Source organism: Emys orbicularis, chromosome 7 (assembly GCF_028017835.1).
Source record: "Emys orbicularis isolate rEmyOrb1 chromosome 7, rEmyOrb1.hap1, whole genome shotgun sequence".
Taxonomy (NCBI): domain Eukaryota; kingdom Metazoa; phylum Chordata; order Testudines; family Emydidae; genus Emys; species Emys orbicularis.
Window position 1 is genome coordinate 122,978,336 of NC_088689.1, and position 27,382 is coordinate 123,005,717.

At 39.3% G+C, this 27,382-nt stretch overlaps 1 protein-coding gene across 1 annotated transcript; it reads left to right on the top strand.

Moving 5' to 3' along the window:
• Nucleotides 1-848: 848 nt before the first annotated feature.
• On the top strand, nucleotides 849-26,665 carry UBA3 (ubiquitin like modifier activating enzyme 3). The gene is made up of 18 exons (XM_065407384.1): nucleotides 849-880; nucleotides 995-1,036; nucleotides 4,329-4,449; nucleotides 6,310-6,390; nucleotides 8,867-8,949; nucleotides 10,691-10,771; nucleotides 12,726-12,769; nucleotides 13,052-13,116; nucleotides 19,348-19,503; nucleotides 19,629-19,731; nucleotides 21,509-21,622; nucleotides 21,903-21,956; nucleotides 22,445-22,481; nucleotides 22,557-22,638; nucleotides 23,902-24,002; nucleotides 24,137-24,200; nucleotides 24,291-24,345; nucleotides 25,229-26,665. The coding sequence occupies exons 1-18, from the start codon at nucleotides 861-863 to the stop codon at nucleotides 25,315-25,317; spliced, it is 1,392 nt and encodes a 463-aa protein (XP_065263456.1). The 5' UTR covers nucleotides 849-860; the 3' UTR covers nucleotides 25,318-26,665.
• The last annotated feature ends 717 nt before the right edge of the window (nucleotides 26,666-27,382 follow it).

The window sequence follows — 27,382 nt, forward strand, 5'->3', positions numbered from 1 at the left end:
CACTGCCTTTCAAGTTAATCTTAATGAGCCTGCTGTTGAAGGGATGAGATTGCAGCAGCTGGGCGAATCTCGTCAGGGGCAGAGAAGCTCAATAATTTAATAAAATTACATTCATGAGCCTATTGGAGAATTGTTGCAGGCCTTTCACTGCTCATCAAACCCAGGAGAAATCTACAATCCAGTCAGATGATTAAGAGTCTAGGGATTTATTAAGTATCAGAGGGGTAGCTGTGTTAGTCTGAATCTGTAAAAAGCAACAGAGGGTCCTGTGGCACCTTTAAGACTAACAGAAGTATTGGGAGCATAAGCTTTCGTGGGTAAGAACCCCACTTCATGAATTCTAAACGATTCATGTTGCAGAAATGTGCTTGAATTCAATGGGACTCCGAGAATGATGATGGCTAGTTCCTATACCCTTCATTTTGGCAAGGAGGGATGTTTTGTGGCGGCCTGTGCCCTACCGTTTGGCAATGAAGTGAGATGTGCTGGGACTTTGGCTTTGTGGTGAGCTATAGGGGACTATACCCTGCACTGTTGCTAGAGGGATGAGTTCTATAGGGGCAGAGTAAGGTTGTGGGGTCCCTTAGAGGGGGTCCGTTCCCTACGTTATTGCTATGGAGATTAGTTCTACACTCGTCCTGTATTGGAGCCACGTGTCATGCGCACTCCCTCCCTCCCTCCACCACGTAGCCTGTCCGGAGCACGCCGGGTGGGGCGCTCTATCCTCCCAGCCGCTCTCTATGGCCTTCCCCCGTCTTGGCGCTCTAGCTGAGCTGCGCCCATAGAGGCGCTGCGGTGCCGTTGGCCGGCTCGGCCCGTAGCGGTTTGGCAGCGGAGCATTGTGGGAAGCAGAGGGAAATATGGCGGATGGCGAGGAGCCGTAAGTAGCTGTGTGTGTGGTCCCCCCTCCCCTCGGGGCTCGGTGGGCCCCGGGCTCCCTCCCCCCGGGCTCGGTAGCGCGAGACTGACCCTTCTTTTATTCTCTCTCTTTTAGGGAGAAGAAAAGAAGGAGGATAGAGGAGCTGCTGGCGGATGGGTTAGTGTGGGGCCGGGCTGCGGGGCCTAGTGCGGTGACGGGGCCTCGGGGGGTGGGGGCAGCGTAGGGCCGGGCTGCTGGGTTAGCGTCAGGCCTGCCTGGGGGGCTAGTGCGGGGCCCGCCGGGCGGGGTAGGGCAGCTGCTGGCGGGTGGTTAGTGCGAGGCTGGGGAAAGTGGGGGCCGGAGGAAGTTGCTGTGGGATGAGTTAGTGCGAGGTCGGGTAGGGTGCGGTGCCTGGGGGCAGGAGGGTTAGTGTGGGGCAGTTACTGGCAGGTGGGTTATTGGAGGGGGTCGGGATCTGGATACTGGGGCGTTGGGAGCCTGCTGGGCCTGGCGTAGTGAACTAGAGTTGCGGGGGCTGCAGGCCCAAGTTAGCTTCTGTGGGATGGGCTGGTGTGGGGTTGGGGGAACTGGAGCTGTGGGGTGGGAGGAAGCTGCTGTGGGGTGGGGCAGTGCGAGGCAGGCTGGCAGGAGGTGGAGCTATGGGATGGGTTAGTGTGGGCTCCTGGGTGTTAAGGGGCTTGGGAAATGGATTGGAGAAGAGGAATGTCCTGTGGAGAGGGGGCTGGTGCTTGGGGGGCTGGAAGCTTGGCATGAGTATGGCCTGGCAGTGCTGGGAGATGCTATGCTGCTGGGCAGAGGCAGTGGCTGTTTTGGCTGCTGAGAATTAAAGATCCAGGCTACAGAAGAGCTGCCTTTGCTTATTAAAACCCCAGACTCTATGCACCTCCCCTCACTCCCCAAAAAGTAACATGTGGGAACCCTCAAGCTGTATCCTTCCCTCTGCTTGCAACCCTCTCCCTAAAGATCACAAAACAGACCTAGCTACTTAGCCTGGGAGGTAGGCTCACAGGCATTGCATGTGTATGTTTGGGATGGGGTCACAGAGGTTCTTGGGCATATTGGATGCATGCTGATGACAGGGCCCCTCAGAAGCATGGAGCTTTGGGAACTGGGAGGGAGAAGGAAAGAGTGTGGGACCTGGGACACCATAAGGACTGTGATACAGTGACAATTAAAATGACATTGAAAACTAAAAACGAGAAATTGAAACAGTTCATTGAAATACACTGTAAGATCCTTAATAAACATTTAAGTACACAGAGCTAATACCATGGTGCTGTAAAAATGAAGATTTCAAAAATGAATAAAAAACATCTCACTTCAAACAACAGATTTGGCAGGTCTCCAAAATGTCTAACTCAAAACCAAATCTTACTGCCTACAGTTAACTGTAAATTAAGAAAAATGTAGCCCTCTTCTCCTCTCCCCCCCCCCCCCTAAAAAAGTACAGTTGGATAATGGATACATTTAGACTATGAAAAATGCACAGAAAATCAGTTCTTAACTCCACCAAGCACAGCTCTACGCTTATTTCCAGCAGAACTTTTAAATTACAGTACATAGTATACAGATTAATGTTTGTGGTGCAAATAAAATAAGTTAAAAACATCTATGAGATTTGCATTTCTTTAGTAACCATGCATGCTAAGAACCAGTGTACAACAGGAGGATCCATAGATCTAAGAGTCAGAGAGGAGAGTGTGAATTGTACATATTGCAGAAGAAAGTGAAGCAAGTTTCAATTACAAAAGAGATTTTTGTGCTGTAGTACTTTTTATTAAGCCCATCATAAATTAGTAACTGGTGTAACTTCATAGAATTAGATGATTTCAGCCCACTGTCTAAAAATAGTCAAAATATTGACAGCTTGTGAAATATTCAAAGAAATCCAGTTTTAGGGTGGTTTTTAAAAAAAAAAAAAAAAACACTTTAGGTACTACAAGTTTTTGTTCCCAAATTATAGAAAGTCTTTTGCAGGGTTATAGCTTCATTTTAAAAAATGCATCAAATAAAATTACAATGGAGTTAACCCTATTTTCCATGTTTTGAATTTTGAAAAAAGGCTATGCAGTGTCTTGCCGCTATAGCTAGGGTTCCCTCTTTTTTGGCAAGTGAGGAGGAGGGAGACAAATAAATCCTAGCAATTACTGAATTAATCTTATATTGCATGAGAAATATAAACAACATTTGTACTAGAAAACAAACTCCATTTCTTGCATATTCAAAGTTGGGTGTGCATGCTCAAGACTGCAAAACTATTTTTTAATTTACGCAGCTCTTGCTAACACTGAACAGTAATTGTAGAGGCTGAGTTGAACTAAATTTTTAAATAGGAGATGTGTTCTTGCAGGGAAAGATTATTTGTTCCGTGTATAGATTAATTTAAAAGAGACAAGTGATCTTAAATTAAAAGCAATATTGAAGTGAGTATGCCGGTTCTGAAGTATTCCAACAAGTTATTTTGAGATGTAAAATTAAAATTAATTTAATTATGAACTACTAAAAGTGACCTGCAAAGGGAGGAAAAATGGGTTATGGTCTTTTTTTACTTTATGATGTAAAAGTATTCCTTAAAGCTTAAAAGGAAATTAACAATACACCTCTACCTCGATATAACGCTGTCGGGAGCCAAAAAATCTTACCGCGTTATAGGTGAAACCGCGTTATATTGAACTTGCTTTGATCCGCCGGAGGGCGCAGCCCCGCCTCTCCGGAGCACTGCTTTACCGCGTTATATCCGAATTCGTGTTGTATCGGGTCACGTTATATCGGGGTAGAGGTGTACAAATAATTTTAAAAATACTTATATTAGAATTTCAGATTGTCTGCCCTTGAATACCCTATGCTTAACTGTCAGATAGGTGCAATGAAAGTGGCACCTCGTTAATTGAGAAGAAATTACTTTTAGTCTGACAGTTGGCATTTTTGTTAATGCCTTTTTAAAATGCATGGAAGGAAAACTATTAACACTCCACCCCTGCTAAGTGCTAAGAGTGCCTAATATGCCTATCTGACTTATCTAAGAAGTCCGACAAAGAAAAGGAATACAGGAATTGACATTCCTGATATTTCTAAGGAAAAAAACTCCTTCAGGCATTCTTTGTACATCAGACAACAAAAGAGCACACTCACTTTTTCTTTCCAGGTCACCTTTAGCTGATTGTAGGTAATTAGCCAGATTATTTTCAAGTGTCTATTTGTCTTTGACTTTGGTGTGTAGTTAATGGTATTACTCTGTTGTTTCAAAAATACTATCTAGCTGCCACAGTCCTGCAAACGTTTACACATGTGCTTAATCAGAACTGGATTAAAGTTAACAGATGTGGACATGTTTTCAGGATTAGACCATAGTTTGGTTTTCTTTTAGCACAACTGATGGAAAACAAGCTGTAGAGGTGTGGCATTTTCTTTACTGATTTTGCAGCTGAATTTACTATGTTCTGTGCAGAATGGCTGTTGATGGTGGGTGTGGGGACACTGGAGACTGGGAAGGTCGCTGGAACCATGTAAAGAAGTTCCTCGAGCGATCTGGACCATTCACACACCCTGATTTCGAGCCAGGCACTCAAGTGAGAAACATTTATTTTAAATAAAAATGTTTGTAGTGTTGTGTTGCAAACTAATGTGAACACATTTATTGGTGTACCATCCAGCAATGCAAGATAACTAAAAATGCATGTGTGTGTTTAAAGTGAATCAGTTGAATCGTATGATTTTAGAATAAAGTACAGTGTTGTAAATAGACTTCTATATTTTTACACTTCATTATCAGCTACAAGCTTTCTCAGTAATATGTACATAAATTGTATAGTGCATGTGGGCTATTTCCTGAAGTTCCAACTGGAAAATAGTAACTTTCTACTGGTTTTAAATAATTTTGGGTGCAGTAAGGAATTATCTCCCAGATAAACAAGGAATTAAGCTAAACATAAGTAGTCACAGTACAGTAGAACCTCAGAGTTACGAACACCCCGGGAATGAAGGTTGTTCATAACTCTGACATGTTCGTAACTCTGAACAAAATGTTATGGTTCTTTCAAAAGTTTACAACTGAACATTGACTTAATACAGCTTTGAAACTTTAAAATTCAGAAGAAAAAGGCTGCTTTTAGCCATCTTAATTTAAATGAAACAAGCACAGAAACAGTTTCATTACCTTGTCAAATCTTTTTTTAGTTTCCCTTTATTTTTTAGTAGTTTGTTTAACGCAGTACTGTACTGTATTTATGGGTTTTTTGTTTGTTTGTTTTGTTTTTTGTCGTCTCTGCTGCTGCCTGATTGTGTACTTCCAGTTCCAAATGAGATGTATGGTTCTGGTCAGTCCGTAACTCTGGTGTTTGGAATTCCTGAGGTTCTACTGTATTGGGAAGGGAGGATGTTTTTAATGGGAATGAGCAAAACTCCATAATATTTGAAGGTGGGATAACTATTTGAACTGTTGCTATGAGTTCACGTGTCACACTCATATCAATTCTGATATGTATAAGGTAGCCTTGGCAATTACAAAAAATTAAAAAGTAAATAGCAAAATAAGTGAGTCCTTTGATTTATTTTGCTTTTTGCCCACTACTTTTTGTTCCCTCCTCTCTGTATCTCTCCTACTTTTTTCTTTATGGACAGTTTCCTAGTTCCTTTTCACCTGATCATTTCTCGTTGTTTTTCCTACATTGATTTTTCACTCTTTAAAAATTCTTATTTCTTACCCTTTTTCTTCTTTTTCCTACTTTCCATTTTTTATTCTGGATTCTTAGCCTGTGCTTTTGTCGTCTATATTTTAAATGCACTGTAGCTTTATGTTAAAAAACAAAACAAAAACTTTTCTCTAGGTTTTTTTTAAGTGGTTTTTTGTTTTTCATTTATTTTTGTTTTTCTCTCTCCTTTTTTCAGTGCATTTCATTTATTTATTCTTGTTTGTTATCAAGAATATTTGTTTTATTCCTTTTTATTTTTAGTGTACTGTTCCATCAGTTTCCAGTTCAAGCTAAATATCTGGTAGAATAGTCCACAGAGAGCAATTATCCAATGCTGCAAGTATTTCACTACTCTTTAGGCCAGCAATATTTTCTGTGTCTGGGTTTACTTTCATTTTGTATTGTGTGGCAGCAAACTTTTCAGTGGGAGAAAGGCACCATAATATCTTCAAATAAATTATTTTGTGTCTGAAAGGGAAGATGGTGGGCACATTGCTTATTTCACAAGCAAAATAAAATAGGAAAAATGAAGGTAATATTGAAATCAGCAGACATCTTTTACTAAAGTTAGTCAAGGTATAAGAATTGTGTGGACCGAACAACTGGTAAAGTCCAAGATCAAAGAAAAGTTTATTAGGTACTTAGAAGTTGTAAGTTAATCATACGTTTTGTAATGCAATGGGGAAATCTTAGTTTTCTCCTATTCAACATATTAATATCCTTTTTCATTCTTTACAGCCTCTCGACTTTTTGTTAAACACATGTAAAGTTCTAGTTATTGGAGCAGGAGGATTAGGATGTGAACTCCTGAAAAATCTGGTAATTACTTTGATTTTCCTCTTTTTCTTGGAATCCTACTCCTTTCCTCAGGAGATTATTCATTCACTTTGATTGTTTTTGTTCTCTGTCATCTCATCTTTGTGTGCAAGTGTTTGCAAGATGGTAGCTTACGTGTTGTCCTGCCAGTTTCTTTGTTCTGAAAAGCCTATTTCAGGGGTCAGAAGAGGAGCTGTAGTTTCAAGTTAATCTCAAATCAAATTCACTGTAGCAAGTGAAATAGTCAGCTGATATAAAACACAGTTTAAATATGTTAAATAAATACTGATGGTTCAATTTAAAATCTAACTTAATTTTCTTTAGACTTTTGGATGAATTTAAAGTGACAACTGAGCATCATCCAGTGAAACAAGATGAACATGCAGCACTCAGATATCCACTGTTAAATTCTCACTTGCTACTGCTGCCTAAGAACACATGCTTTTACTTTAAAAAAATAGATTTTGATTTCTGTTTAATTAGTACTTTGAATACAGCATTATTAGAGTTAATACATATAATGTGTTCATTTTTGGATATCAAATAATCAATGTTTCATATGTGTGCGAATATTGAATATTATTCCTATAAGAAATTGGAGGACAGGGTTCTTTGTCAGATTCTTCAGATTTTACCTATTCTGCTTGATAGTTGCTCATTTTTGAGAGGCCATGTTGCAGCCAGTATCCTTTCTGGTTTATGGGACTGAACTGAAATCTTCTTGGAACCCATAATTATGGCAGGAGGGTCACTGTTCAGTAACACAAGGCATTTTCTTGCTCTGAGGCAGTGTGCTTGTCTCCATAGCATTTCAATTCTTTTTACTGCAATTCAGACAAGGCTTCTGCGTGATAGTGTCAGGGCACTATCATTAAACTATTGGATCAGCCCCACAATAATTTTGTAGACATTATTGTGCTTTAATACCATTTGTCATTACTGAAGATGGGCTGGCCTAGCAACAGGATTGGGCAGATCCTCAGTGGCAGAGAGATTAAGCCTGCTGCGTTGTCAAATAATGAGGTGATTTTGCACTGCTAGTTGTACTTCAGTACTGACTATAAGTTCTTCATGGTTATTGTCAGCTGTGATTTGAGCACAGACATGGAAAGCCCCCATCTGCATTTTTCTTAACTCAGAAATGGTTGTTAACTCCATTGAAATTGTAAATACTTTTAACTTTCTGCCTGAACATTTTAGAACCATGTAGGTGAGGGATAAAGTAGATTAAGATAGTTCTGCAGAGTTTACTCTTTTGCAAAGTCTGACCTTATTTAAAAAAATTCTGTCCCCTGTGGTTGTGCAGGTACCATTCACACTGTAAATCAGCATATTACCATCTTGTGCTGCAGTCAGAGGGGCTAAAACAAAACAACACCAACTAAGTGTGAATGTCTCCTTCATCTTAATAGTGTTCTAAATTCAAAACGTTTTTTGACCATTTCTAATGTATTTAACCCAGTTTTTCGAAATACCAGTTTTTGTAATAAGTATTTTAACCAGAAAATGACTGCACTTAAATTCAAATTTATTACTTACATTAAATGTATGTAATATGCATTATAATGTCCTGTGACTTATCACATAAGCATTACAACACTAATATTTTAGATACTTTCTCATCGTACTCTTGCAAAACCAATTTTAAAGTGAACTGTCCCTAAAGCATGAAGTGTTAGGCTGTGTCTACACTAGAGACCTTACAGCGGCCCAGTTGTACTGCTGCAGCTGCGCTGCTGTAAGGTCTCCCATGTAATGCTCTATGCTGATGGGAGACAGCTCTCCCGTCGGCATCATTAAACCCGAGTGGCAGTAGCTATGTTGGTGCTTCTGTCAGTAAAACTTACATTGGTCAGGGGTATGTTTTTTCACCCTAGACTGACAAAAGTGCTAGTGTAGACATAGCCAGGGTATTCTGTACTACTAAGGCTATATCTGTGACATCTTGCACTTTTTTTATTAGTCTAACACAGGGGTAGGCAACATGTGCCAAAGGCGACATGCAAGTTGATTTTTAGTGGCACGCACACTGCCCGGGTCCTGGCCACCGGTCCATGGGGCTCTGCATTTTAATTTAATTTTAAATAAATGTTCTTAAACATTTTACAAACCTTATTTACTTTACATACAACAATAGTTTCGTTATATATTATAGACTTATCGAAAGAGACCGTCTAAAAACGTTAAAATGTATTACTGGCACACAAAACCTTAAATTAGAGTGAATAAATGAAGACTCGGCACACCACTTCTGAAAGGTTGCCGACCCCTGGTCTAACACTAGAATTTTTATTGCAGGGAAAAAAGTCAACAGGTTCCATGTTATTTATGTCCATTTGCCAATCTGTGTACAGAGTTGAACACATTTATAGATTCCTTCAGATGCTGGCTTTTTATGAACCCGTTAGCACTTGGAATGTTTTATTGACGAGCTATAAATATCTCACTTCCTCTTATAAGCTTTACTTTATTTCCACAGGCATTGTCTGGTTTTAGACAAATCCATGTTATTGACATGGATACTATAGATGTTTCTAATCTGAATAGGCAATTTTTGTTTCGGTAAGTGATATTTTCATAATTTAAATATTCTTAGATTTCTAAGCAAAAGGCATATGTATTAGATTGTGTGTCTGTTTAGTCCAGTAGAATGTCATCAACATTGCTAACTAACTTTTCATATCAAGAGAATGCTCATTCTTAACTAAACCGGGAGCCTGATTCTGTACTGCCTTGCACCTTTTGTAGTGTCTTGCACCTATGCAAAGTGAATCTAAAATTCTTACTGTTCTGATTTGATAGTGTTTTACAACCAGATTGAACTCAATTTTCACAGGTTTCAATGGCTACAAAAGATGCAAGACAGTGAGTGGAGATTAGAGTCCCTCATCTCTTAAAATATATTGGTTAATATATGCAAGATGATGATTATTGTAAATATTAGCCTCTATAGCAAGCATCTTAATCTTGCCAATTGACAATATTGAATGCTTTCTTAAATACCTTTTTGCAGGCATAGATAAATGTTGAATACTATTTTAAAAAGTATAAAAGTTATTGTTTGGAAGTGTGCCGTCAAGAAAATCCCAACATCCTCTATACATAAAAGTAAATTACTAGAACATGTCCTGTAGAAAAAGTAAATTACTAGAACATGTCCTGTAGAAAACAGTCTTGAATTGGTTGAGGGAGAGACTGGAGCACCTAGGTAGGGAAGTCTTCCATCTCTAATTTCTATGAGGAAATCTGGTGGCTTTCCAAGATTAAAAAATAAAATAAAATCTAATCAATTATGGCCATAGCTGGCATGGTAGAAAATATAGAAAACGTTAATGAGTATAGTGCCTAGAGACTTGCAGTGAGCTTCTCAAATTAATTGTACAATTTGATGAACAAAGTTCTGGTTGAAATATTGTTGTAGTCTTGATCAATGTCTACAGCAAATTAAATGTAACAAATTAAGTTAGCTTTTCTAAATATCTCAGAACCAAGATCTATCCTCGTGTTTTGTCAGTTCTAGAGAGAGAGAGAGAAGCTTTCAAGCTTACACAGATGTCTTCTTCAGGTCAAGGAAATGTACTCAGGCTGCCATAGCTAAATACAAGGTGGAACAGATTGTTTAGCATAAGTAGTGAATACTTCAAGGGACCATTTAAGGTCAAGTGGCCCATTAAGACCCCTCCAGTCATGGGGGGAAATACATTTTGTTAGTTCTGTCCTCAGTTGCTTTTGGTGGGAGTTGCATATGATGAATTGAGAGTAGACTTTGACCCCAGACTTCTGGTTTAATACCTTCTTAAATTTTAAATTGAAATCAAATTATGTATTGTTAAACAGCATACAAAAAGGGGTTTCCTATTGGTTACAAGTATGGTGCTTTTCTTTTTTTAATTAAACAGAATAATTAAAAGCTGTTAACAAGTAATACATAAGTATCAATTCATTGATGCCTAAGGTAATGGAATAAGTATTACTATAGAAGAATTTATACATATTAAAGTATCAGCTTCACAAGTAACACTTTCCTGCCTAATAAAATAAAATATCCACCAGTTTTTCAAATATTTTGTATCAGCAGCTGTTATGAAGATCTTTAAATGTGTTTAGTCTCATATCTGAAGCTTATAAGTAAAAACCATTTAACAAATGACAGGAATACGCCATAATAGTATCTGTTGTTAGATTCTCCTACAGTAATATTTCATCATGTGTAAATAATTTGTAAGACGTGAATTCTCAAAGGTTAATGATTTGCTATTAGAATAAGAATTTTAAAAGCCCCCCCCCCCTTTTTTTTTTGCAGTCCCAAAGATGTTGGACGACCTAAAGCAGAGGTTGCAGCAGAATTTCTAAACAACCGAATTCCTAGTTGTGCTGTTGTACCGTATCCTTTTAGAGAAATAATAGCCATTGAAGTTAATTGTGTTTTTAAGATTGCTGTAGGTGGTCAGGCTATTTAATTTTAAAGAATCTAACTTCACTTCTTTTCATTTGTTCAAAAAGTAACTTACTAATTGGACTGATGGCTTAGGTTCTTTCCCACTGTGGCATTATCTTGTGGAACAGCAGAAGTGTGCATAGGCACAGAATTAATTTTTGGTGTATGTATTATGTTATTCCTTGCAGTATGTAGTAAGAATCTGTGATACCTATAAACCTATTCATCAACTAGAATGAAATATGTTTGAAAAATTTAAAAGGAGCATTACCAGCATGGAACCTCCTGGGCCCACCAGTTATAGATAGATAGCCATGTGTTGTGTTACACCCGCACCTAACTATATCCTTGTGCACTGTGGTCAGGGTGTGTAAAGGGACGCACCTCTACCCACCACTCAGTTTCTTCTGATCTAAATAGGCAGCGAGCTGAAACTTGGCAGAATCCATTGTTACTCCCACCGGCCCCCTTTTTGGAAAGCTTAATGTTTTCTCCAATATTTTCATTATTCAAGTTAAGGTAGTTGAGTCTTTTCTGTGTTGCTGTGGACCTTTTTAGACTACGGCTGCTCTTGGCACTGTGACCAGCACTGCACCAGCATTGACTCTTGGACCTAAAGTGATGTCATCTCTGGCGTCCAGCCTGTCTCTGTGTGCCACAGTTTTATTCACGGTCTGATTTGTCTTGTACAGACTCTTGTCTCCTCTTTTTATCTATCTTCTTTGGTTTTCAACAGGGAATTCTCCCCTGCTCCCTTTTTCATGTATCCCTTACTGTGGTAGGACTCCCAATTCAACCTCATTGCTGTCTGAGATCTGCTCCAGGTTCCCTTCCTTTCACAGCTCTCCTATGCACTTAAGCTCAGATCATGCTCCTCATCACCTTGAGGAATATGAGGGTGAAGGGACTAGACAGCACTCTCCAGAGGGGCCACTATTGTCTTCATAGCCGATGATTTTATGGTCCTAATTTCACTCCAAAAATTTCCAGGAATTGTGAGGCTTCTGATCACTACTTCAATATAAATATTAATAGGGTACTATATAAAGCAGGGGTGGGCAAACTTTTTGGCCCGAGGGCCACATCGGGGTTGCGCAACTGTACGGAGGGCCCGGTAGGGAAGGCTGTTCCTCCCCAAACAGCCTGCCCCCCTCAGAACTCCCAACCCCCCCCCCCCCCCGCTGCTCCTTGTCCCCTGACTGCCCCCTCCCAGGAACCCCGCCCCCTATCCAACCTCCCTGACAGTGCCCCCCCACCCCCAGGATTCCCGCCCCCTATCCAACCGCCCTCTGTTCCTTGTCACCTGACCACCACCACCCCACCCGAGACCCCCCGCCCCTAACTGCCCCCTGGGATTCCACCCCCTTATCCAACCCCCCCCGCTCCCTGTCCCCTGACTGCCCTCCCGACCCCTATCCACATCCCTGCCCCTGACAGGCCCCCCGGGACTCTCACTCCCAACCCTCCCTGTTCCCCATCCCTTGACCACCCCCCCCCAGAACCTCCACCCCATCCTACCGCCCCCTCCTCCCTGACTGCCCCCCAGGACCTCCCACTCCCTTACCCAACCCGTTCCCCGCCCCCTTACCAGCAGCAGGAGCTTGCAGCCGCGACACCCGGCCAGAGCCAGCTGCGCTCCCCATGCTGCCCAGCGGGAGCGGCGGGCCAAAGCGTAGCCCGCATGGCTGCGTGGGAGGGGCCAGGGACTAGGCTCCCTGGCCGGGAGCTCAGGGGCCAGGCGGCCGGCCCGTGGGCCGTAATTTGCCCACATCTGATATAAAGTGATAATGATACATCAGGTCTTTTGATTTACTGATTTTGTGTTTAACCTATATTTGGTTATAATACTATAAAAGTACTAATTACCATAATATAATTCCTTTACTGCATATACATTCAGACATTTTAAAAAAATTCAGGATATGGATGAAACTTTCTATCGACGTAAGTAGCATTTGCAAATGTACAAATTCTCCACTTGTGCTTTGGGAAAGCACTGTAGTTGTTGATGGTTGCCATTTTTTGGTTAAGTCAGTGTTCACTTTTTATTGTTTGTTTCGAGTGAGCAGAAAATACTATTCACTTAAAGCCAGAACTTTTAAAGTGAAACTTTCTTATAAACTACATAGCATAGCTAAGTTAACTTCATTCCTGTTGTGTGAATAAAATGTATTGATTATTTAAAGGAAAACACACTGAAATTTTAAATAACATTTTTTCTTCTAGAATTTCATATTATTGTATGTGGTCTGGACTCTATAATTGCAAGAAGATGGATAAATGGCATGCTGGTAAAGACTTTATTTTAATCTTTCTAAAGTTAATCATTATCATTTGAGTATAGATAGCTAAATTTAAACAGCTTTATGCAAAATAGCAGTATGGAACAAAGGGTGTTAAAATAGAATTGTGAAACTGGTTAAGGTAATGGTAAAGACATATATTTTCCATTATATTTCATATTTGAGTATATTTTCATTTTGATGTATGACGTTAAACCTCTAACTCTTTGTGAATCATGATGAAAGGTATACCGCTCTATTACATTTTGGGAAAAATGTCAGTTTACATGTAAACTATAAATGGATTTTAATGCCACTGAAGCCAGCTCATCCTTTTTTCTTGAGTGGCTTACATGTAACGAGTTCCAGTTCCTGCTGGACAGCTATCTGTATCACAAAATCCACCAGTATAATTGGCACTAGTTTGGCCCTTTTTTTGCTTTCTGAAAGGCCAAGGGTTAAATAAGCATGGAGACTTAACTTTCTCTTTTCACACCTAGAACTGGTCCCTGTAGGCCAGAGTTGAGATACAGTGACAGGCAGCATGGAGAAGTTTGCCTTGCTGCTGCCTGTGCTAATGTGTTCTGTGAATAAACAGAGTTCTGTCTTCCAGGCTGTCAGTCCAACGCTTTTAGTGAGCATTACATTCACTTCAAAACAAATAAAAGCAGGATCTAATTTTAAACTGATGTAAATAAGGGAATTCAGGTTAAACTGTTTTTCCGTTACTACTCACCACTTTATTCCTTGGTGTTGGTGTTTATTCATTGACTCAGTGGGATGAATTAAAGATAGAGCTGCCTCTATTTCTTTGAATTTTCTTGCTCCTGTGAGTTTTTTATATTTATCTTGTATTACTTTGGATCTTATTCTTAAATTCTTTAAAATAAACAGCAAAACCTTCTGACACTTTATTTTGGGGACTATGCACTTAATAGTACATGAGTGAGACATCTGTGATTTTTCCAATGGCATTTTAGTGGTATCAGGTAAAAATAATACACTAAGGGCACATCCTGCTCTTTGTAAACATGACTTATCACAGTTGTGTAGAGCAAGCAGGATTTGGTCCCAAAAAGCGAATTATTTTTTAGTATGGGACTTTCTTGAGTTAAGATAATACTCTGACAGGAGGCAGCAAGGTCTAGTGGACTTGAGCATGGGACTGGGAACCAAGGTTTCCTAAATTTCAGTCCTGCCTCTACCACTGACTTGCTGTGTAACATTTTGATAACTCACTTAATCTCTCCAGGCCTCAGAACAAATTATGGCACTTGGCAAATGTATAACAGTGTGTCTTCAGCCACACCCCTGAGAATTTAGCAAGCTATCCCAGTATGAGTCTAATAGCACCATCTCCAGTACATTATATGAGCCTTTAACAGCACCATTTCATTGCATGTGTAAACCTGAGATGTTTACACCTGCACTAGTTAATCAGTCCTCCCAACACAATTCCACAGTGCTCTTGCTCATCCTTCAGTGATCTCTCTAGACAAGGACTCCTTGGCATTTGTGTCCCATGCTCAGTGCATACTATGGCAATCCTACATGAAGTTTTATACCTGTATATAATGTTCTACATTCACCTGCCATAACAAAACATGAACTTTGTAATCATTCACTTCTGTGCAATCACTGTGTTCTTGTGCTAGCTTCTGCATTTGGTTTGGAAATTCCTTCAGCAACAGTTGTCCTATGATTGTGCAGCTGAGCCAAATGTGTTAGGGCTGTTCTCAATATCTGGAGTGATGAGGGGATCCATTCTGAGCTGATTCTCATTCCAGGGCACTTTTGTTTATGCCACATGTCACAGCATCTGGTCAAGCTTGGAATAAGGCATAATGCAAAGCAGTACTGGGATAAAATTAAGAGCGTGAAAGTGTAGTTCATTTGGATCCAGAACAACACACGGATGTCTATGGAAGGAAGGCAAACCTTTCCCCATCTACAACATGTTAAAACATAGTCTTGGGCCAAGGCATTCATTGAGCCTCCCATGTCATTGGACAATAGAGAGGCATCCTGGTGGGGCAGGAGAAGTGAATTGATCAGCAGAAATTGGACTGGCAGGTCATGAACCTGGACTTTATGGATCTGCTGTTGTAGATCCCAGCTAACAGTGTTGGAATAGAAGAAGGAGCAGACTCTCCAGGTAAGGTGTAGTGTTTACTTATAACTTAACTGTATGCTTGAGTTGAGAGAAATGAGGTCCATATGTTAGTGATTCATTGCTTTTGTGTGGAAGGATGCTGCGGCCATTGAGGCTGGAAGTCTTCAATCTTTCCACATCCATGGGGAGCAAGTGAGCAGAGTATTGAGCCCCTCCTATGAGTGCTGTTTGGCCAAAAGATCGATATTTTTCTTCCCCCCAAAATGTGATGGCGCATGCTGCCCTTCACAGTCCCCTCCCCCACCATCATTCTCGTAGCCAGATCCTACCTTTCTGTTCTTTCTGCTGGTAGAGAGACAAGTTGGTTGAGGTAATATCTTTTATTGGCCCAAGTATTTGGTTTAATAAGATATTACCTCACCTACCTTGTCTCTCTAATATCCTGGGACCAACATGGCTACAACAACTCCATCTTGTGTTGTCAGACTGGCGACCTTTAAGCATAGAAATTCCAGTGACCCCATGCTTCCCGTTGAGTACTGTGCCCCATATAATAGCACTAAAGCAGCATGAAAAAGATATTAAAATGTAAAAGTTTCAAATACCCATTGATGGTATTAAAGCCAAATCCACTTACTGTACTTTGTAGCTAGTAGACATCAGTGACCTGAGTGGATCAGTCGAATCTCTGTCCAATAGGACCAAATCATGTAACTAGTGCTGATAACAGTTTATTATAGCTACAGTCTTTCTCCAGTCTCTGGGTGTTAGAGTAGTGAAATGCTTGGTTGTTCACTCCTGTAGCTCAGCAATGAGGTTGTTAGCAAACTAGCCTTTCATGACCCCTCCCTAATCCAGGGTCTCGGCACTGATAACTTGAAAAACGAATCCAAATTGTATTGTGGTAACCTAGGGCCTTTGATTTCAGGATATACAGAACCACAGTATTCACCAGTGTATTTAACAGTAAATGTGTGTAAGACCTTATGCTAAACTGAACACCCCCTTATTCTCCTCACAAAAGTGGCAAAAGTTACCTCTATTCTTGCAAAAAGGACACTTATTTCAAATTTTAGTTCTCCCTATTTTAGTGGTGGGCAGCTGCCAGTGAGACAGATTAAGAGAAATTAAATATCCCTGTTAACCCTGCTGCTTTTCATCCCCCCCCCCCAAGTTGCTATTAGAAGGGGGAGGAGACAGCATATGTTAGCAAGAACAAAGGAGTGTAATGTTAAGATCAGCTCAACAACCTTCATAAGAAGAGATCAAGGATTGATAGCTTCCCTGAGTTACAGAGGGGGGAAGCTTGATTGCTGGAGCCCAAGAAGAGGAGATGACAGAAGAAGTGAGCTTGACAAATTTAGCTGTTTATTGAGAACAGCTTAGAATGTGGAAATCTGACAGTGTAGGAGGTGAAGGATTAGAGACTGCAAAACTATATGGAACATGAAAAGGAAATAAGCTGGCTGGATATAGCATTCCATGGCAGTGCAGCAGATGATGGGGAATTAGGGTGAGCCTTTTTAAAAAATGAATGCCTGACATTCTCAGCCTGACTGTGTCTACCACCAGGCTTGTTCCAGCAGAGACCCCTCTAGCAGTGATGCCTTCATGAGTGTTCCCCTTGCCCTGGAATACCTACTCTGTTTCTCACTTCCTGGCTTGCCTTCCAACAGGACAGCTGTGACAGCCTAGACCTCAGCCAATCTCCAGCATCACCATCTGAAGTTCTATTACCTGCCCACTTCCTTCTTCCCACCCCCTATTTGTTGTTGTGATGTCTGACCTTGGGCACTGTGAAGACACATGATTGTTGTCTTTCCCCTTGCACATGTTCAGTTTTTTATAGTTGAATAAAACTTGTTTTAAAATATATATTGTGTGAGATGATTTTGTTTCATGTACAAGTGATTTAGTGGAGTTGAATCCCCTCTCAAGCTCACCATCAAAAAGCATTGATTAACTGTTACTAGTGTAAGAAGTAAATTGACTGTGATTATAACGATCAGCATTGTCATTCCCATTTGCTTCACTTGCAAAATACTAGCGGAGGGCATCCCTAATATTAGCACGTTGCTTACTGGCAGCGTTTGTGATATCCTTAACCAAAGCATCTGGGTCTGGCTGGTGAAATGCCGAATCTGCATCTGCCTGCTCTATCCACTCACTAGTGAACATTTCCCTTTTGCTTTCATAAATGCAAAATAAGTGAGCAGATGACCTTATCAGTAGCAGTGTAATTTCTCTTCAGAAGGTGTCTCCATCTTGCCTTAAGGCTGCAGCCATTCTGGCTTTGCTGAACCAACTAGTTGAAGTAACACCTGTCACTGTGTAGTAATCATGGGGCAGACACAATTATGGTATGGTGTAGGGCAAAAAGAGTGCATTTTTGTACATTCCAGAGCAGTCTAGAATTCTTGAAAATTAGCTCAATCATGTATTTTGTCAGGCCAGCCTAACGCTGAACAGTATGTTTGTATGATCCACCAGGGCTTGTGTTCCCATGAGGCCAGTAGCTTTTTTCAGTCAATATCTACATTGCTTGAGTGAGCACAGAATGGTGCCATCTACAGCTCTAATGCAGTTAGTGAAAGCTATCTCAAGAAATTATTTTGGGGGACATTTATGTTGATCACATTCCTCTGTAAAACTGATCTTCTGTGATGCACACCTCCAGCACACAGGCCCCCTTTTGTGGACTTTCCAAATCCCACATGTCCCAGTGAGCAATGGTTGCCCACAGTTGTCAGCTTCCACAAGGAAAGTGGATTTCTCTTTGAGTGGATTGGAACTTGTGTGTTGGTATGAGTTCTTGTGAGAGAGAGAAACACACACACAAGTCTCCTTCATTAAAGGTGTTCTAGCCACTGTTCCTCATCGCTGGTTTCTTGCACAACCCTGTTTCACAAGTGATTGGACATGTCATGGTCCAAAAATATTTCTCAGTCAATAAAAGATGGCAGCCACCTGAGCTAGGCATGAATGTGGATGCAATGTGTCTGAAACTGATTTTTCCACTACGAATACCACTCCTGAAAATGTCCATGTCGTCTGAGAGGATACCGAGGTTACATACGTGATTCTTGCATGTATTTAACGGCTTCAGCAGGATTCTTGAATAGATGCTGGACATTGTACTGTTGATGGATGTTTGGCTTGTGAGGAGTTGGAAAATAGGGAGCTGAGCAACAACTAGTCAACTGATAAAATTGAATTATGTGAATGTGCAGTGTATTCTTCGATGTCTGCAGTATAGACTTCTAAGCAGAGTGTGGTTCCTTGTAAACATAGGTGACAAAACTGGAACTGTTGTAGGTGAAAGCCTGTTTGTGTCCATAGTTGTAGCCATTTTCTTTATTAAACACCACTTGCTTAAAAAGGCCTGTGATTCTATGGATCTTGACAATAACGGAGAGAATTCAGTGTGTGGGCATACTATACTTAATCAAATCAGATTGAATTGTGAACACACACACTGAACTCTTTCAGAAACAAACAATACTGGAAATGCTTAGCTGTTATGTTTCATCTTGAAATGGCTCAGTCACCTCCCATATGTAAGCTTTCTGTGTCTGTTTCCTCATCTGTATGATAAGGTGATAAGTTATGTACCTACCTCCGCATATGTTTTGGGAGGTTGGGCTGGCTAATGTTTTATTGTGCTTTGCAGATGTAAAGTGCTAAGTATTTAGGCATAATACAGTTTATGGGACTTATAAGGAAGGAATCTTGGTCTGCATATTCCCTTGACATCTGTACAGTATACAGTACATATTGTGAAATATTTATATCTAAGCATAAACAACAGGCTAGTTTGTATTTTGGTCAGATCTAATGGTGGGTGCATTATTTTTTATTATTTTTTATTTCTGCAGGTTTAATAACATTGCTGTTCTACTTGACTGTAGGAACAACATTCCATGATAAATGAATTTGAGGTTTAAGTCTTATGTATCTAATAACAAATATGAAAGTGGGAGGATGTATAGATTATTATAACTACAATACCGAATATTTTTTAGCATGCCATGTTGTATTATATCTTTAAGTAATAGATGATTTCAAAGGAACTTTTTGGATCTGGTATAATTTTTTATGCAACTTGTACAAACTTGTAATTTTAACAGATGTCATTTTTAAACTATGAAGATGGCATGTTAGATCCAAGTTCCATCATACCTTTGATAGATGGAGGAACAGAAGGCTTTAAAGGAAACGCTCGTGTGATTATTCCTGGAATGACAGCTTGTATTGAATGCACACTTGAACTTTATCCACCTCAGGTAACTAAAATCATTGATTTTTTTTTTTCCTCTGTGTGTTCCATTTCTGCCACTTCTCCATTCTCCTTCCTCTCCTCTCCATCACAGAATATATGTTAAATCATTTTATGATCTTTCCTCATCAGATCAATTTCCCCATGTGTACTATTGCATCTATGCCCAGGCTGCCAGAACATTGTATTGAATATGTCAGGATATTGCAATGGCCCAAGGAACATCCTTTTGGAGGTAATCAGTGCACTGCATTTTATTTTATTTTTTTTAAATCAATGCACTAATGTGACTTTTAAATAATCAAAATACTTGCTGCAAAGTAAGAGGTGTAAAATCATACTTTAATTCAGTAAACAGTTTGTTTTAATTTTGCACTTTATCTTGCCAACAACCACTGGCCAAACTTCACTCTTGGATTAAAATCCTGTGTGTCAGTTTTCAGCCTGAAGCAAATATTTTACAACTGCATTAGAAAGAAAATAATAGACTGATCATGTTGAATAAACAGTTATTGATCTCTTGTTCATCACACATTGCTTATTCTCTTTTTTACTAATCCACAACTGCCATCAGCAGAAAAAAGAACAGACATGATTGTTAGAAGCCAGTAATGAAACTGTCTATTGCTAATGTAGAAATACACAGATGTATAATTTCGGACTGAATGTCTGTTGTGTGAATGGTTCCATTGAGAAAGGCCCTTTTATTATGCTGAATAATTGATACAGTACTGATTCATGTTATGGTAGCTTGTTATGGTTTTCACTGCTTATTACAGTAATAGTAAACTTAGTTTGTGACAGTGGTTTACTGACTTTGAATGGTTATTTAGATTATTTTAATGAGTTTAATACTATATCACTGTCAAAGTATCTCATAATTTTTAAAACTGGTTTTTATTTGCCATTCATAATAAACCCTTGAAAGCTTAAATATTTTTGCTGAACTTTTGTTTCCCTTGTGTAGACCTATAACTTTGCTGCTATGTTTGATTATGATTGCTGATATTTGCATACTACTTGAGGGGGGGAAAAAAGTATTGAGACTTTCAGGGAGTGTGAAGAGAGATGCAAATCTTGCAAAGTCCATGTAATTATTTAAGAAAAAAAGTAGTTCTAATATTTGGTTTAATAATCTTAACATCGCCCTTAAAAATATATGGTCTCAACTCTTGAGAACGTGCAGGGTTTTTTTCCCCCCAGCAACAAAACTGTACATTTAAAGTTAGTTATACTTAAAAATTAATATTGGGGAGTATGAAAATGCACACTTAAGGTTAGTTAACATTAACTCTGTCCCTTGGCCGCTATCCACAAAATAAACAAAAATCAGATAATCTTATCTTCATGTAGTGCCCATCATTGAGAAGCAATCTAATGTAACTACCGGACGTTTGTTAATTGATTATTATACCTTTTCTCTTTTAAGCTAAATGATAGATATTTTTAACTTAATAACGTTTTAATCCTGGAAGTTTCCTTTAGGAGTTTAAAAAGGCATTGAGCAAATCTCAAATATTAAACTCTCCAGAACTTGTTAGCTTTGGAGGGATCTTCCTTTTTTTCCCTGGCGGGAATTGGCCATATAGAATGGACTGTATTGGAGAGATTTCTCTCCAGGCCAGTAAATGGATTCCTTATCCTCCCCAGACCAGCTCCCTCTTCCCACATAGGTTTTTTCCCCCTTTCTGTTCACTCCAGCCTTCCCTGTTCTATTCTTCCCCCACCCCACAATGTAGTTCCCTGCCCATGACTCCCATATGCACCCTGTCATGGCCATCCATGTCATGACCTTGCAGATTCTATAAATTATGCATCGGGGCTCATAAAATGTATGGAAATCAGTTTTAACAACTAAATTGTTTTGCCAACACCACCTCCAAAACCGTGCTAATTCTCACCAAGACTAGTGGATTAAAACAAATATAGAATTTGTAGACAAAAAAAGTAGATGTTTAAGAGCCATTATGAATTTCGATAAACTTGTCTGTATATCTTTAATTTTACTATAGAGAGTGTTCCTTTGGATGGAGATGATCCTGATCATATACAATGGATTTACCAACAATCTTTAGAAAGAGCATCACAGTTCAATATTAAGGGTGTTACATACAGACTTACTCAAGGTAAGAGAGAGCAGTAGTTGGCATTTCGTTGAGTGTGTGTGGACAGTAACCTCTTGCAAATGGCAACAATAAATACCAAGAAAAATACCAAGGTACTTCAACAGCATTTAGATACAACAGTGATAGGCGCTATAGAAATGCACAATATAGGAAAGTGTGTAAAGTGATTTAGGGTATAATGTGCTGCAGTCAAAACAACCACAAATTTTGGGTAACATAGTCCTTTATATGGGGAAACTATTTTGGAAAAGGCTTAATGCTGTATGTTTTGTCTTTGTAGGGGTTGTTAAGCGGATCATTCCAGCTGTAGCTTCTACAAATGCAGTCATTGCAGGTACAGTAATGCCGAAAGGAAAATCTTTGGCTTTCATTAGAAGGTTCCCAGGCATCTGAGTACAAGTTTCCCTTACTTTGCCCATCCATTTGGGGTAGTGAGCTTTTTCATGAGGTAGCAGTTAAAGACTAGAGGGTGAGAGTGGGTAGTGTAGGGGTTTTCTAGTTAGCTAACTTTTCCTTTTATTATCCCATTTTCTCTACATGGCAGCTACACACGATCTTGCATAATTCTGAGTACTTTCTGTGACTTGAGAGTAAGCAAAAGTTTTGGAGGTTGCACTGACACCTCAAAAATGTAGAGATAAAAAGTACAGTGCAGATCTCCAAGACTGTCTCAGATGAGTACCAAGTCCACCACATATTAGTGTGTAGTACTACCACCTAAGTCTCTGAGAAACCTTTCAATCTGTTCAATCAATTTCGATTGTGTGGTTGTGTATATTTTGAGATTGAGAACAAAGCAACTGTTTTTTTTTCCTTTTTCAGCTGTATGCGCCACTGAAGTTTTTAAAATAGCAACAAGGTAATTTGTTGTTTTTTAATATAAATATTTTCAACAAACTTATTTGTATAAACACTAACACATTTCTCATTGCAGTGCATACATTCCTCTTAATAACTACTTGGTGTTCAATGATGTAGATGGATTATACACATACACATTTGAAGCTGAAAGAAAGGTTAGTCCTATTACAGAAGAACCTCTTGGGCTGGCTGGGTTGTTTCCTGATTTTTATAGCACCTGTTGCAACAGCAGCTTATGTGCTGAACTTAAAATTCAATGTCTGGTCCCCACCACTGTAGTATCTAAATATCTCCCAAGTTCTATGTAAAACTAGAAGTAACAGTATGTCTGACTTCTTTCCCATGGAGGAGTAGCCTGATGAGTATACAGGATATTTTTGCGGGGGAGGGTTGGCCTCGTAGGCAGTGATGTGCTAGATCCACAGAGAGCAGCTAGACTATTCAGCTTTCAAGGGGAATAAATGAAGGTCAGTTGTTGCTGATCTGGGGGTACATCAGATGTCTGGGATATGGCAAGTGTACTAGACAACCCTGGGCACTGTGCTGTTACTGTGGGAAGAAATCTTTCCATTGGTCCTCCAGATGTTACTCTGCTGGTGCCAAGCAGCCAGGCAACAACTGCATTAGAAAGAGGAGCATTTGATAGTTGGGGTAGGCCTGGGATCCACCTATCACACACCAAATTACCAATGCCCATCATAAAATAAATACAAAATACTGATGCTTTATTTAAGATATATTTATATCTGTTGGGCCAAAATTTCTCAGTGACTGGGGGAAGAAGTTCCACATGCAGGAAGTATTCTCCACCAGCTATTTATGTTAGCGTTGTTGCTGCATCCAGTGTTTAAAGTAGCAATCCCTGTCTAGAAAGGTGAGCCAGGTGACTAAATCCCTAACTCTGGCAATTGCTTTTGCTAATATAGCTGGAGGAAAACAGTAGCTGAGCCTGGAAAGCAGGATCAAGGAAATATTAACCCTCTGACATCAAGAATCATAATTCACAGAACAAAGTACATAGCCTTAAGGACACAACAGCAACTGTTGGCATTAAGAGGTTAGGACAACATAGTTAATTCAGTAACATACAGGATTAACCCTAAACTTTAAACCAAACAGAATACAGATTGACTGTACCTTTTTATATATATTGTTGTATGTTAGTGACTAACAACCTGATTCAAAGCCCTTTGAAGTTGATGAAAAGGTTCCCATTGACTTCACAGAGTATTGGATTGGGTACTTAATCTTCACAGAAGTATTAATTTTGCTAGATCCACGCGTTTATAAATTTTGCAAATAATTGTAATAGCGAAGATCTACATTTTAAATCATTACTGGTACTGATATAAGTATATTTGAAAAAGTCTATTAGTATAAGCTTGATTACTACACTTTTTTTTTTTTTTTTTTGGTAGGAGAATTGTCCCGCCTGCAGCCAACTCCCTCAAAATATAGAGTTCCCTCCATCAGCAAAACTGCAGGAGGTCTTGGATTATTTGACAAATAATGCTTCATTGTAAGTGTGCAACTATTCTGATTTCTTTGATTAGTTTTTAGAAATTTGAAGTTTGCAGCATGTTAAAATTTGATTTTTCAAACTGCATTTTATCCTGATAGCTCTCATATTTTACTTTCATGTTTTTCATACAGGCAAATGAAATCTCCAGCAATCACAGCAACTGTGTATGGGGGGAATAAAACACTCTATTTACAGGTGATCAGTACCTGCTTGCTTTTGCTTAGTTAACTCATTTTCATTTAAGTTTGGCTTGGTTTAATTTAAAAAAAATGTTTTATTTTACAGACGGTAGCTTCAATTGAAGAACGAACAAGGCCAAATCTTTCTAAGACACTGAAAGGTATTGCCTAATTGAGTCACGCAGAATATCAAGACATACATATAAATCAGAGATATGATTACTCAGTTTTAGTGCTGTTTTGTTTAATGCCTCTGTAGAACATATTGCACATTTTGCAATAATAGGAGAACTTTAAGCAACAAATCTTTAAAATTACATATAAATTAAATAAAATTAGTATCTGATGAAGTCATTTTAAGATATGTGCAAATATGCAGATTGTTGGATTGTCATAAAACTAATGGATTTGATTTATTTGTATCTGGGATTATTATTCCCCATTCCTCTCTCCTAATTGGGATTTTTTTGGAGGAGGAACTGTAGGGATTACCTACTACAGAACAGGATTTTCAGTGCAGTTAGCTGTCTGCTTCTATGGAAAGAAAAACTAAATTGCAGAAGACAGAGGAAGTAGAGAATTTTTCTCGGTTACCCCCTCTCCTTACATTCCCTCCACTCTTCCTGTTCTGCTGCTCTTCATTTTCTATTCTCTTCTAATTCACAAACACGGATACCTTAAACCTATAAGAGGGTAATAACCCACCTCCTCACTCACTAATTCCTGCAGTAGAATATGGTTAACTCCTTTTCATACAGTCAGCCTTGTCCTTAAAATTATTTTGGGGATGAGCACTAACTCCTTTAATAGCATTCATTATTTGGGCAGATGTCATTAGAAAAAAATATTTGAGTCAGCAAAGGATGCTGTGAAACTTACTTTTTCTTTGTTGTTGACAAATATCTTCTGCTAGTCATCTTCTTGGTTGAATTAACACTGAGGTTGTTATAGCTAATGAATTACATATAACTGAATTCTGATAGTGTTGTTTAAGCCTTTGTAGAACTGTAACTCTTTTTTTTTTTTTTTTTTTCCCTATTTCAGAGTTGGGGCTCGTGGATGGTCAGGAACTTGCAGTTGCTGATATAACTACACCACAGACTATGTTGTTCAAGCTTCATTTTACTACTTAATTTAAGCCTCATTAATCTTCACATACAGTGAGAGAATTCTGCACACCATGTAAAACATGTTGTGCTCTATGTGGATGTTCAGAGTAACCTAAAATGTCCCTTTTAAGTACTAGCCTTGCTGGAAGTTAGATTATCCCAGGTGAATCACTCTTATTTTAGAACTGTCCTTAGAAGCCAATATTTGGTGGATGGTATTTGTATAAATACTCATTAATGTACAGAACTTGATGTATAGTGATAATTTTTTTTCGGTTTATGTGTTGATGTTAAAATAATGCCAACACTCCTTCCTACACTTGGACATTTTATGGTGGTCAAAGGAGTTGTTCTCTGCTTGCATTTGAACACCCACATCTACAAAAGAATATCCTTTAAGGAGAACCACGATGATTTTAAATTAAATTTTAGAACCCATATACATTTGCTGAATCTTATATTAAAACCTGTGGGCAGTAGAGTAAAATAAGCATTGTATGTTTCCTCCTTTATTTAATATTCATTTTTATTGACCTGCTAAACAGATATTAAGTATTGCAGAGGGTTAAATCACTTTGTTTACAAAATATGGAAAGACAATGTAATTAAATTAAATGAACATCTGTGCATGAAAACAAAGTATTTTTCATGTTTATATTTGCAGTGGATTAGCGGTTACTATGCACAGTAGTTCAGTCAAAAGCCCACTGATGTTCAGGATTGGTGAGTTATGTTTGGTTATCATTGATGCTCTCAAGGTATTTATTAATAAAAATATAAAGATAAATTGTTCTGTAGTATGTCAATGGGAATTCGGGACAATATGTGACCATAAGAAAGAGAGACAAAAACATAAGATTACGTGGTATCACTTTGTCAGTTAAAAGAGCTGTTTCTGTTACCATAACAGGGACAAAAGGTGGGTGAGAGAGAGAGAGAGTGTCATTTGTGCACAGATTAACTCAAATGGATCTGAAATCTGTTATTTTATTTGATACATACCTCCCTTTCTCTTCTTAAAACATTTTCTCCCATCCCAGCTTTTAGAGATGTATAAGTAGAAAGAACTTGAAGACCATACACACTGAAAACAGTGACATGGCTGAAATATTTTTAAATATGGCACTTAGATGAAAAAAATTCATAAATCTTTACCAGTTTTGACAAGGTGTAGTCAAAAGAGAGAAAAAACTATTTTTAGCCATTTGAGTAAATTACTTCCAATAGTACTTGTCATTCTTAGAACTGACACTGTCCAAAAATTGACACACCTTTCTAAATAAGGAGTAGGCCCAGCTTCCCTGCTTTTGATTCTTGTAGTGAATAGACAAAGGCCGATTGCCCTCATATTAAAAAATGTCCTTTCTGTACTCTCGATCAAAATAATCAAATGTCCCGTCTCAATTTTCCTGGCCCTTTGGAGCTGTATTGCCAATTCCAAGCATTCAAAAATCAGCAGTCAGGCTGCAAAAACCATGTTTTGTTGGTTTGTTTTTGTTTTTAATTCTTTTGGCATTTTGTACCTGTGCATACACTGGGTTCAGATATTTATTTTCTCCTCTCTCTCGCTCTCCTCTCCCCGCAATCATCTGTGCTAGAAATTTGCCCTTTTTAAAAAATGAAAGGGAGAGTAATCACGCCTGTAGGAAGGCGGCTGGAAGAAATACACCTAAGGGTGCAATCAGTATCTTGGGATCCTCGCTGCTACCTGCCCCGTCCTTGCATCTGCAATTGCCCAGTCATTGCATGGGGCCAGGTCCTGGAAGATAGGGTGACCAGACAGCCAGTGTGAAAAATCAGGACACTTTATTTCCCAGTGCGGGAGATGGGGGAATAATTGCATCTATAAGACAAAGCCCATCATCGCGGGCGCTGTGGTGGTTCGTCCTGCCAGGGACCAAGGCGGAACTGAGCCAAAAATCAGGAGTGGAGATGTCTCGCGTGAGAGCAAGGCCGCGACCTTGCCGTCCGCCATGACACATACCCAGGCGGAAGTCACGCGAGCTGCGGGAGGTAGTGTTGTGCCGCGGTAACTATGGCGGCGGGGGCGGCAAGACTAGCAGTCACATGACCACCCGCAGGCTGACGC